This window comes from Astatotilapia calliptera, chromosome 14 (genome assembly GCF_900246225.1).
Source record: "Astatotilapia calliptera chromosome 14, fAstCal1.2, whole genome shotgun sequence".
Lineage (NCBI taxonomy): Eukaryota > Metazoa > Chordata > Actinopteri > Cichliformes > Cichlidae > Astatotilapia > Astatotilapia calliptera.
In genome coordinates, this window is record NC_039315.1 from 13,383,086 (window position 1) to 13,395,861 (window position 12,776).

The window sequence follows — 12,776 nt, forward strand, 5'->3', positions numbered from 1 at the left end:
GCAAACTCAGTTTAATCAAATAAAACTCCTTTGTTCTAGATGAATCTGCAAATATGTTACCGCAGTTTACATTTATGTGTGCATTTCAGAACAGCTGTATTGCAGTCTCAAAATAGAAAAGGCATCAATCACGAGTTAAATCTTCATACTTTTTTTTTTAAAAATCTAACAACAACAAAAACAGACATAAACAGATAAATTCAAGGGAATATTTTAAATAATGAAGAAATCTAGGTCAAACTGTGTAGACAAAGATGGATACGTCACTGATCCCAGCGGTGTTCAATAATGTGAACCTCAGCTGCATTTTTGCATGGACAACTTTTTCTCTACCCCCTCCTCAACGTTATTGCAGCGCTAAGTAAACAGCTTCGCCATCCACCGGGCTGGTTATTTTGGTGCTTTTTATGTCACACGGGCTGTGAACTTGATGCTTTCAGACGCATTGGACGTGCACACCTTCCTGTCATTTCCACAGCAGACCACAAGGCGGAGCCTCCGCACGAGCCTTCACTGGTGAAGCGTCCCTCCCCAGAGTGGGCGGGGCTTAGGATGCGTCGAGAAAATGTCAACAACATGCCGCAGACTTCCAGAGAAACAGAAAGTGAGGAGGGAATGAGGGACAGACAACAAAGAAAGGAAGAAACCCCGGTGTCTCATAACATCGTGACTTTAATATCTCAGTTCGCAGATGATAATTTAACGCTCGTGCGGGTAGGAGTCTCCTTTGTTTGAAAACTGCGATGTACAGACAGCATGGTTACTTCACTGTCAGCCTACATCTGCATTTAATCTTTCACTTGTTGGTAGCCTATATGTTGAAAGGAAGGACTGTGGTCTCATGCAAAAGCCTTCATGGCGCTGACCAGATGTCCTTTCTCTAGTTGTCTCCAGCAAAGTATAGTGCTCATGTGCATTATCAGCGACCAGCACTTTAGCCTGGTTGGTAACATCACTCTCATCCCATTACTATTCTCTTGTCTCCCCCAGAATATAAGCACTGGACTGGCCATTGCTGGTGTAATTGTCATAGCAAGGAGTATCAAACTGGTAAGGGAGAAAGACCCTCAAATGTTCAGTTGCACATTCACCCTGCTGATAGGTGTCCACTGTGTGCTATCTCAATTTGCTCTCTCAATTCGACATCCTACTACATAAGATGTCATTTTTTCTGTGTTTTTCTAGAATGAGTCATTCAGTTGTCTTGTTCCACCTCTGTAGATCACAAAATTTCAAGCTGCGTGTGACATCCCCGCACGCTTTATTGAGAGGAACGTCAGCCTTCGTGGGAAAGTCCATTCCATCACAGAGAAAGGATTTAAAGTGGAGCATGTTCCAATTTATCTGCCTGTTATCTCTCCATTACTTTCAAAGTATAAGGGTAATACGGGAGAGAGGAGATCATGAAAGCATGTGCACTATCACACCAGAAATACATGGTCTATACGATTCAGAGCCACTAATCTATGGCTTAGCAGCGTAATTATTGAATCTTTTTGCGCCATAATATAATTGTGGTGTTTTTACTTTGCAAAGTCGGATATATTTTATTAAATTGCCATGACTGAAAGTGGCAGGTAAGCCTGTTAGCTACTATATCAGGTCACAGTAGTCACTGAGCAATGAAATCATAAGGTGCAGCATCAGCTACTTCACAAAGGACACAGATAACACGTTTGCCCCACCTGACTCAAGATTTCAAACCTGATCAGTCATTTAGTATAGAGAGGGTTCAATTTGTCTTTGCATCTAACAACAATTTTTTTTCTTTATTGTTAAATGTAAAATGCAGCATTTCAGTAGTGACACCACTAAACTGTTACATTATGCTCACACTACTAAAAAAAATACAGTTTCAGGCCTTGCTCAAAATTCATATTCTAAACAGAATACATAAAATGTCAGGTAAAGGCTTTGTCTTTCTTCTTTTCAGATGTATCTACATCCCTGCTGCTGGTCCATCTTGCAGGAGTGGAGCTGACACCAGAGGGGAAACTATGGCTGGAGAAGAATGTGGCCCCTTCCCAAATGGTGTGGTTGAAGCTTATCAGCCGAGAGGACGACATATTGTATTGTTTGGTGTCTCAAAGCAGGGTAAGGCAAACTTTATGTGGAAAAGTGAATAATTAATTTCAAGTTATAAAGTGATATTTCCCTGTCTTCTCCCATCTCTCCAGAAGGGGTCATTGAGGAGCTACTGTATGAACGAAGAGGTACTCAGGCTCGGACTGGCTCGCACTGCCCCCGTAGCTGGTGTCCTCCCTGACTCGCGCCTCTACTGGCGTCTCCACAGACGACTGCACAGGGCAGAGGTGAAAGCTGAGAGGAAGGGTCGGGGTATGTGGAAGGAGGACACCCTGTGGGAGAGAACTTCCAAAGCTATCAGGGACAACGCTGTATTCAGACTCATGAAGAGGATCTTTAAAAGAACCTGATGCACCAAGTGAGCGATGATTTCCAAGTCAGAATCCCAAAACCTTTGTTGGAAGTGTGGAAGTGGAAGCCAAAAATGTGATATTTTACATTCCCTTTATTGTGCACTTAGGATTTCTTTAAGTCTTTGATCTGCTTTATTTTCTCTGATACTTAAAAACTATTCCCAAGAAGTACATTTATGCATCAAATCCTTAGTGCACCTGTTGCAAATGATTGAAACATGTTTTACTGTTTCTCAGTCATAAAAAACTTAAAATGATTAAAAAGGTTGTTGAAAGCTCTTCTTCCCTGAGCTTTCATTACCAATTAAACTAGAGCTATACACAGCCTCGTCTGTTGGCGTGTGTGTGTGTATGTGCGGGGGGAAACCCCACTAAACTCAAGACGGGGGTGGGGTATTTAATGGTGTTCAAAATAAAGGGGGGTCCACTTGTCCACAGTTGCTATAGAAACACTAAATGTGAAATACAAAGCGACTCCAAGGCTAAACTCTATATTGGTGGCCCCCAAACCCCATGGGAGCCTTATATATTGAGTGTGTGTGTGTGAGGGGGCTTTTAAGTACCTATAAAGAGGGCCCTTTTAGTTGTAATGTGACCAGTACATTTAAGCACTAAGCACAGTGGAAAATGGGAGATCAAATCTATTCTCTTTCAGAACGCTACATGCTGTTATTGTAGGCATGATTGAAAAATCTCATGAGTGATATTTATCTGCAAACGTTATTCTAATCAGCATACATCGACACCTGCACCAAAGCTAATTTCCTGTTGAGGATCCTGCTCCTGTTATTGCCTTTTCAATGCCAACATTACACCTTGTGCCTGTGGCTGTTACACATGCTTCATCCGAGCATGGCAGATGAGGAGGAGGAGGAGGTCCTGCAAAAATGAGGCCAGTCAGCGATGCGTCGTGAGGGGTGCGGGGCGGGGGAGTCACAGTGTAGCGAGAGGTGAAGCAGTCAATCCAGTGGGGCACAAGGAGATTAGTGCAGAGGAGGAGGAGGAGGGTCACAGGGGTAGAAGGGGATTTTGAGTTTGAACACAAAGGCAGAAGAGGAGGAGTCACAGTAGTAGGGAAAGGGAGCGAAGGCGGGGGGGGGGGGGGGGGGGGGGGAGTGATGAATCAGATTTCTCTTTTGTTGTGCAAATGTTACTAGCCACTGTTACTGCCTAAGAGGCTGGTGATTGGTGGGCTGGTTTAAATTGTAAGGTGCATTTCAGGCTGATGGCTGTTGCTGCTACACAAACTGTCACTGAGGGAGGAGTGGGAGGGAAACCACGGCTGTGACAGACAGCAGGAGGAGGGCAACGTTTCTAAAGCAAGTGATCACAGAGAGAGTGTGCTGTTTAATCAGGAAGTTCAAATGTTTTAGGTAGCTGTTGGTGTAACTTCTTCTTGTATCTCAATTAAATAATGGCAATTTTATATTTTTGGAGATAGCTGAGCAGTACTGACATATAGTAAATAGTTCAAAATTAGTTTCCAGGTAACCAGGGAGCCTTGATTTAGAGGAGCCTGTTTCTTATACATTACCAGAAACGTTGATGACTGTTACAGTGTCCAGTATACTACAGTTAACATTTTGTGCAGATAAAGAAAAATAGAAACAGAGAAAGCATTAGTAAAGACGCCAGCTTACGGAGGCTTATGCCTTTAAAGGTTGAAGTATATAAAAAGCCCATTGTGTCTTTTTAGTTTTAACTTATGTAAATCAAAATCTGAGTAAATTATGAAACACGGTCCACTCCGAAATCCATTCCAGGCTTTCCACAGTTTACTAGTCCCACACCAGTAGTAGTCATTTGAAAAGGCACCATGCTTGATCTAGTGGTGGGTTCTTACCCACACAGTGAAGTTGTTGGAGTCTTCCCTGCCTTAAACCAGACCACTGGGACTATAACAGATTTACACTAGTGCCTAATGCTATGGAAGTCCAGAGCCTGAAGGACTGCTGTATTACTACCAGTGAAAGTGGCCCGATTTTGTGAAGAAGGACAACTTAACTTCAAAATCAGAAACTGGAGTAAAAGACGTAAGTGGGCTGATAGATTCTTTCTTTCTTAAAAAAATACGGCAAGACAGCAACTCATTAACTGTTACTAACTTAAAAGGCTTACTTCCCAACGGTGCACTTTAAGACTAAAACAATCTGCACTCACTCTGCTGTCACTTTAAATGTACTGTTGTTAGGACATTGTATGCAGTATCCAAGCAGCTGTGCACCTGTTAAACCTGTGTGTCTACCTGCACACAAGCTCTATAAAACCAAAACTCAAGACATTTCCATCCTTATCTTTATTGTCCTGCTCCAGGTAAGACAGAGTCAGGCTTAAAACATATCTCGGATCACTTTGACGAAAACAAAGTGAATAGCCTCATGTGATCATTTTTACATTTCAGTCTTGTTCTTTGGCTTGAATGCTGCCGTAGTCAGTAATTAATCAGTGTGACCGATTAAACATTTCTGTGACATTCAATTTTGGCCACTTGCTCTTTGCCATGCGAGCTTTAACAACACAGATTTGCAGCAGGGCAGCATAACAAAGGCCTTTATTACACTCAGCCGGTAGCCATCCCCGAAAAAAAGAGATGGGGCACTCCCCCATCCCAGAGCATACTCCTTGGGGATTTTTGATTTGATTTGAGTGGGTTATTGTGAGTGGCTGGCCTATGTGAAAGGCAAAGGGATTTAAAGACACAGGGAGCACAAAGTAACTCTCCTCACTGGTGCTACTGCCTCATAAACTTTACAGAATGCTGTCAGCTTTTAATACAGGGACTGTCTTTGTGTGCTTACTGGATGAAGTATACGCGGACGGGTGACAAATTAAAGGAAAAATGTTAACCTGTGTAATGAGAGTGTCCGAATGTGGGGAACATTTTAATGGTAAAGTCTGGGTTTCTGTAACCTGCGATAAAACATTTCTATCATCATTGGAGTGGTGTCTTTTATGATGACAATACCGCATCCACAAGAAACAAAGTGTCATTAAAGCTTGACAAAGTTGACACAGTTTGACAAAGTGCTGATGAGAGGTAAAAGGGTGTCACATAGCTTAAATAAGTTCAGCTGCTTTTTTCCCAAGCCATTTAGAAAACAACACAAAGCTAATCAATAAAACACTAAAATAAATAAATAGAAGGTAAGAACACTTTGATCTAATTTTAAGACATATTTCAAAACAGGCAGTGAGGAAGCCGTCCTACCATGGGCAGAGAGGTCATTCAACAATTTTGGTCCATAAGGTTAGACTGAGCTCGCTATGCCCAAGTTGGAAATATCTGTTGAAAAAAAAGGGTAATCCATGTTCCCCAAAGACTTAATATAGCATAGAATGTAGAATGGCAAAGCACAGTGAAACTACACTAGCAACCCGGTATGTTGTTTTTTTTATCTTTAATTTGTCAGCATATTATAAACTGTCATTAGTATATCATTTTTTCATGTGCAGTTCTGTCTTGTTGAGCTTAGTTTTCTATTGAATGAGTCAGCTGTGTTTTTCATCTTCTGTCACAATAAACACGCACTGGCAACAGCTATAACACTTTGCATCTATTCTATCACACACCCACATGCACTGTAAAAGCTGTGTGTGTGTGTGTGTGTGTGTGTGTGTGTGTGTGTGTGTGTGTGTGTGTGTGTGTGTGTGTGTGTGTGTGTGAAGGAATGCATCAGCCGTAAAGTGACTCCTTGTGTTGTGTGAGTTAAAGTATTGTGAACAGTGTATCAGCTTGCTGGTGTTGGGTTGTAGGACTGGAAACATGATTCCTTGTGAGTGCCGGGATCACTCATGATCATGAATAATTTACATTTGTTGGTGGAAAAGAAAGGATGAGGTGATAAAGTGAACAGCTGAGGACTGAACTTTGTTAATTTTGTGAGAATAACTTTCTAACAATTTTCAGTCAACTACGCTGTAAAATGCATAACCGCAACTTGCGCAAAAACACTTGATCCTCATATCAGTTTCCTCACATTGAAATGAGAAATCATCTGCGACATCTATCTGCTAAAGTAGGACAGTCTGGAAAATGGACGGGCGTTATTATAGCACCTTTCTTCTTAAGTCAAGCACTCAAAGTACTTCCTACTGCAAATCTTATTACACACACACACACACACACACACACACACACACACACACACACACACACACACACACACACACACACACACACACACACACACACAGGAGCAACTTGGGGTTCAGTATCTTCCCCAAGGATACTTTGACATAGGATGGGAGAAGCCAGAAACCAGAGACTGGCTTTCCAATTGGTAAATGAGTTGCTCTTCCACCTGAGCAACAGTGGCCCTAGTCTGAGTCTAACCTGAGAGTGGGAAGAATCAGGAGGGGGAGTTGAGGGATGGCTTTGCTTGACATAAGCATGACTTCTAACCCTTACCCAACACTCAATTCAATGGTAAAGCATGGAAACCTTACCACACACACAAGTTCTCCACACAGATTTTCACTATTCAATTGAGACTGAGATCATAAAATTTTCGAAGATAACAGTAAATTCTGATATTGGTATTAATATATTCAATATATATATTAAGTGTATAGTAAAAGTATACCATATTTCTTTTTATGATTCTAAAAATACACATTTTTCCAACTATTATTGCGACCATGTGTTTATGCTAATCTAGCCATTCAGTTTCCCCTTGTGGTCTGTGGATGGACACGTTGTCATACTCCCAGAAACATTTTCCATCTGGGTAGACATATTTTAAAAGTGATTATTCAGAACAATTTTGAATTGATTTGCAATAACCTGAACTCTTAGAACAAAATCATTCCCCCTACACCAACACAAGTCCTCTGACTGTAGGAGTGAAGTGCCCAGGCTTTTCTTATAATTTATCACCTGTCTGTGGTTGGACTTATCCTGCTGACCCCTCTGTAACCTCAAGTTCCGCCCCGTATCCTTATCAGGTCAAAGCTCCGTGAAGCAACTCTGACTGGGCAATTTAGATGTTATAACTTCCTTGTCCTTCCTCGTGGTCTGGTTAAAATATCTTACAGTTGTTTAAAGAATGAGTTCACTTGTCAGCCAACTGAACCACACAACTCTATGCACAGACATAAACACCCAAATTAGAAACGTATACTTAAACCTGTTTGAAAAAAACAAACACATTTCTAGTTTGTAATAATGTATTAAACAATACATTACAGTGTACAGTATTCATAAGTGTTCAAATGCCAATTCTTTGACTTTTGTTCCCCATACTTCCAGTGCAGTCTGTAATAACGCATTACTGGATTAGTAGATCACTCAGCCCTTTACTATAAAGCTATCTGTCTAGCCATCAGCATACCAAGTCTGTTTACTCTGTTCTGATAGCTGCTCAACAAGAAATTGCAAGGTACTCATTGACCACGGAGGGTTTACAAGTAGTGTGCTATTAGGATCCCTTTTATTCCCATTGGAGTTGTAGTTAAGGTCAGTGTTTAGAGAGTAACACATCTGTCTTCGGTATGAGCAGAACACCTCTGCTTGTGTTCATGGAATCAGTTTTATGGCGTCTATTTACAGATTTCAGGATAATATACGGTAGAGTAAAGCAATCTGACAAACTATGTACTCTGTGTAAGTGTAGCTGTACTAACTCTAAACATGACTGACAGATGGCCTCATGAGATAAAACAGAACAATCATTGTATGTCTCATTATTCGTGTCTGAGCAGCAAACTCTTTGTAATGTGTCAGTATGGCGTAACAGATGCTGCTCTTTGTGTCACAGTCATGAGAAGGGGACATTGTTCAGTGTACTGATATAAGGGCACATATTTTAGTCATGTCTCAAGAACGTTGCAAGTGGCCTTCAAGAAAAAAAAAACCTCCCATTTTCTTGGAACATGATGCTGTTTTTTGCCCTTTAATATCACTGCCCCCAAAACTATTTTGTTCTAGTCCTGTGGAGCTTTTCATTAGCACTATTCATGTAAAGCATGGTTTCACTGCCGTTCAAATAAACTGGTGGTGCATACTGTGTTCAGGGTGTCCCCAAAATCAAATATTTTAATTCCTCAAAAAATAATCTCAGTCTCACTATAGACATTATGCTTAGCGTAAGGACTTTTTCATAACCACTAATCCAGATCATACAGAAACATATCAATGACTAACCTCATTCTCTTGGCTTACATTTTATCCATTTTCTGTGTCCTCAACCTATTTTTTCTGCCTCTGCGATATGGGGACACCCACACTGTTACTGAAAACTATAAAACCCTCTTCCTTCATCTTTCCTGTGCTAATGTTCATTATTAACCCAACTATAGATCTGCGACTGACCAAGAGGTAGCAGGTATGTTAACCCTCCAAATCATCAGTGCTATTTACATGTCCGACTTCCTTTACTTCCACAGTTAGGCAGTACTGTACATGTTTGATTATTTGTTTATTTATTTTAAGGAATATTTCTGTTAGATTAGGTAGATTGTCTAAATTACAGCTTTATTCTAATTTCTTTCAACCTCAAAAATCCTGCTTTTTATGGATGTCTTGACATTATACTTAGTTGTATAGCCTGGGAGAAGAGTAATACTATATGTACTGGAGTTAAAGGAGCATTTAGACATGGGGATGGCTGACAACATCTAATGTATTAAAACACGTGCAAACATCTGTGGACATACAGTATGTATGGCACAAATAGAATTTCTAACCAGCATAAAAATTAGTAACTGACCACCTTTATTCTCCAACACAGGGTGAACTCTCTCAGGGAAGCTTTCATTGTAATTTCTTAAATAGTCTTCAGGAATAGTTTTCCAGGCTTATTGAGGCACATTCAAAGCCTTTTTGTTCTGTTCTCTGTCAAGATGATCCCACACTGCTTCAGTAATGTTGAGATCTAGGCTTTGGCGAGGACTGCCCATGACTGATAGCGTTCCATTGTGTGTTTTTCATTTTCGGTATTCTTTTACTGCACTGACAGTATGTTTGGGATCATTATTATACAGAGAAATCAAGCTGTTGCCTGTCAGTTGCTTTCCAAATGGTGGTATTGCATGATTATTGCATGATGGATCAAAGTCTGATGGCTCTTCACTGCGTCCATAGTTCCATCAATTTTGACAAAATCTCGAACACCACTGGAGATCCAAACCATGACAGAGCCTCCACCGTGTTTTACAGATGGCTGCAGACTCTCACTGCTGAACCTTTCTCCTGACCATACTGATGAGGTTTAACCAAAAACTTTTACATTTTGATTCATTAGTCCATAACACCTCTTGCCACTGATTTTCAGTCCGGTTCTCGTGTCAAACTTTGGCCTTTTCTTCCTGTGTTTTTTCCTGTAACAAATGGCTTCATGACAGCCACCATTGCAATGAGACCATTTCTAATGAAACTTCAAAAAACGTAAGATATTGTTTATCTATATATAGTTTTATAGCCATGACACTTGTTATTTTGTTCACCACATCCAGTTTTGTCAAAATGTTTGACAACTCAATGTTTGACTGGGTAACAGCTCCTTGGAAATCATCTTTTTGGTGCCAAAATGTAAATTTTTGACTGTCAAACTTTATTATGTTTGTTGTTTTTCATAATTTCAACTAAAGGGGACTAAATTATATCTTTGTACCAAAAGACACAATTTAAAACTTGTTCTTTGCCAAGTTGTCTCTTTTGTGTAGACACAACATTGGTTCACCCGCTTGAGTAGCAGCCTTTTGAGGTTCATTCCTCTTGAAATGGTCAGATACAAGAATTGGATTGAAAATGAGTAAATACAGGCCACAGTCCAAAGAAAAACTTCAGATCTTCAGAAACACTGGAGAAATGCTGTTGCAGATCACTTGATTTGAATGGAAAAAGTAAACTGGATGAATTTCTTGATTCTGCATGTAACAGCTAGCTTGTTGATGTTAGCTTGCTTCCTGGCTAATACTGTAGCTGGCCCAATACAAATTTTTGTTTTCATCCACATGCTGAGTTTGTGTTGGAGTCTGTGTTGAACTGAGATGCAGTTATTTGTTGTGTTAGTGAACTCCGTTTCCAAGCAGACATTAGCAAGTGTTGTATTCTGTTGACACTGTAGCGCACCGAAAGAGAGGCAATGAGGCAAGGCACTGTGAAACATGCATATGCACAACAATTTCACAGAAAATCCAGCATGTGTACTATACGCAGAAATCAGTCTGATGCAAAAAGCAATGAAAATCAATGAAAAGGTAATTTTGTAAACTATGTTACAACCCAGTCTCACACTGGCAATAAAATATGCAATGAATGCTTTAAAACTGCTTCATATTCTCACAAACAAAAATCTTTATGTTGGAGTAAACTCTCAGAGCAGGTGCAGAAAATGGCATGGGCCTGTGGTTTTGTTATAATTTCAACATACACACTGCTCCGCATCCTGAATATGTGACCATTTGTGTTGTTCCTGATCTGTTATACTGTTACCTCACAAAACAAAAAAATCGATTATATATCTAAAACCTTTAGATGCACCTAAACCCTTAAACAACTGCAGGATACTTTAAGTATTATCAGACAAGATTATCTAAACCACTTCATTTGATGCTAAATTTGAAAAGGAATGGTTATGCAATGACTGTAATTTACCATTATAGCAAGGAACTGTTAGAAAACACTAGAAAAAAAAATACTCTAATGAACTAAAATAAAATAAGAATTTAGAGGAAGGTTTAATATTTGGGGCATTCATGAATGTGTATTGAGACTCTTGGTGTGTCTAGGACTGTGAGCCAACAGCTTTCAACAGTTCTTTTTTTTTTTTTATTGTAATACTGTACTGATTTTCCTAAACATTGCCTCTGACATATACCCTCCAAACAATAATAATTAAAAATACTAAAACTAACACTCAAAATGAATCAAAAAGTAAACTAAGGCTAAACATTTTCAAACAAAAATTAAGCTGAAATGAGTTAACATGCTCTGGAAATTAACTGAAACTAAACTGACTTAAAGACAGAAAGTTAAAATGAAATTAAAATGAAAAAACTGATTAGAAAATACAAAACTATAATAACTCTGATTAGATCTCACCCTGGAGATTTAACCCACATCCACAAGCAGAGGCTTCAACATGCTACAGGTAACCTCTGCATTAGCACTGCATGCATAAAACATCAATGTATTTGGAGCTGGCTCTAAATAAAAAAAAGACTGGACAAGTGGAAGTATTGAAATGCTGCACACATATATTTGAGGTAATCTTACTCTGGTATGATTTAAATAGCTACTACAATGAAGCTTTTCACTTGCGGATATCTTTGACCTACTTCCTGTCAGGACCTGAAATAGGCAGTTTGGCAGTGAAATATCTATTTTTAAGCTGCTCTCTCTCCCAGTCAGTAGCCCAATGGAAAAGAAAGAATGGACTGTACTCCCCTGAGGTTTTTGCACTCTATGGTTAAGTAGGGTACTACAGTTATGCAGTAATAAGACTCATTTTACTAACTCACAAGACATGAGCATGACAGTACCCCCACACACATGCACAAACAGCTGAATGATGATGCAACGATGCTTATTATTTTGCATATAAACATGCTTAGCTCGGCTTAGAGCAAAGACCGCAAATGCAGTAATTTACAGGGAAGGTCTTGTTTGTTTAGTACAAAAAACCCTACTGTTTGCTTCTTGGATACCTCCCAATGATGGTAAGTCTTGATATACCCAGCCACTGTACAACTCATTTTTACATTTAATTTGGTTTGTTTTTAACAATTAACGGATGATTTCTGTACTAATTAGTAAACTTTTGAGGTGGTGGGGTATAGAAGTTTTATGTTAATATAGAGCTAGTGCGCTATCCTGCTTCCTGCTGTTTTCAGTGTGCTGAGCTATTGTTTCTCAGTACCTATCTGTGTAGCTTTACATTTAATATTCGTGTTTTCATTTATAATATCTTCTGGTGAGAAAGTGTCTAAATTGTGCTATGTTTTCTTCAAACTGACAAGACCCTGTTTGTGGTTCTGTCTCAGAAACACCACTTACTAAAAGAATTGTCAGTTCAGATGGTCATTGCATTGTTGATATCATTTTGCTATGCGCCTTTGCACAGCATTTATAACGTCTGCTGACTTGTAAGTGCAAACGTGGTGAGTTCTTGCCATGTGATTTGTCTTTTTTTCGTAATCTATCTGCATTGCAACCTGACATCCAGTTAAAGCTGTGCAAACAATATCCCCCATCATCTACCTCAGCTGCTCAACTCCTGTCTCTAATTTGGACTCTGTTATGAAAACAAACAGAATTTAGGAACATTATTCTATAATTAAGCAGTAAGTCTCTTAGGGGCTGCGCTCTACTGTGAATTCAGAGCCCCTAAGAGACTT

General features: G+C 39.6%; 2 protein-coding genes across 3 annotated transcripts in view; both read left to right on the top strand.

Moving 5' to 3' along the window:
- Positions 1-478: 478 nt before the first annotated feature.
- c18h3orf33 (c18h3orf33 homolog (H. sapiens)) lies at positions 479-2,752 on the top strand. Of its 2 annotated transcripts, none has more exons than XM_026192221.1 (5): positions 479-714; positions 991-1,050; positions 1,222-1,381; positions 1,934-2,094; positions 2,181-2,752. In XM_026192221.1, the coding sequence occupies exons 1-5, from the start codon at positions 553-555 to the stop codon at positions 2,433-2,435; spliced, it is 798 nt and encodes a 265-aa protein (XP_026048006.1). In that variant the 5' UTR covers positions 479-552; the 3' UTR covers positions 2,436-2,752. The 2 variants fall into 2 exon arrangements, with proteins under 2 accessions (XP_026048006.1, XP_026048007.1); XM_026192222.1 differs by having other exon boundaries at positions 495-714; positions 2,178-2,752.
- An 820-nt stretch (positions 2,753-3,572) lies between these two features.
- plch1 (phospholipase C, eta 1) overlaps positions 3,573-12,776 on the top strand; it is a 71,359-nt gene continuing 62,155 nt past the window's right edge. The window contains exon 1 of the mRNA XM_026191882.1: positions 3,573-4,471. The gene's annotated coding sequence lies outside the window, so the exon portion shown is untranslated. The remainder of the gene's footprint in view (positions 4,472-12,776) is intronic.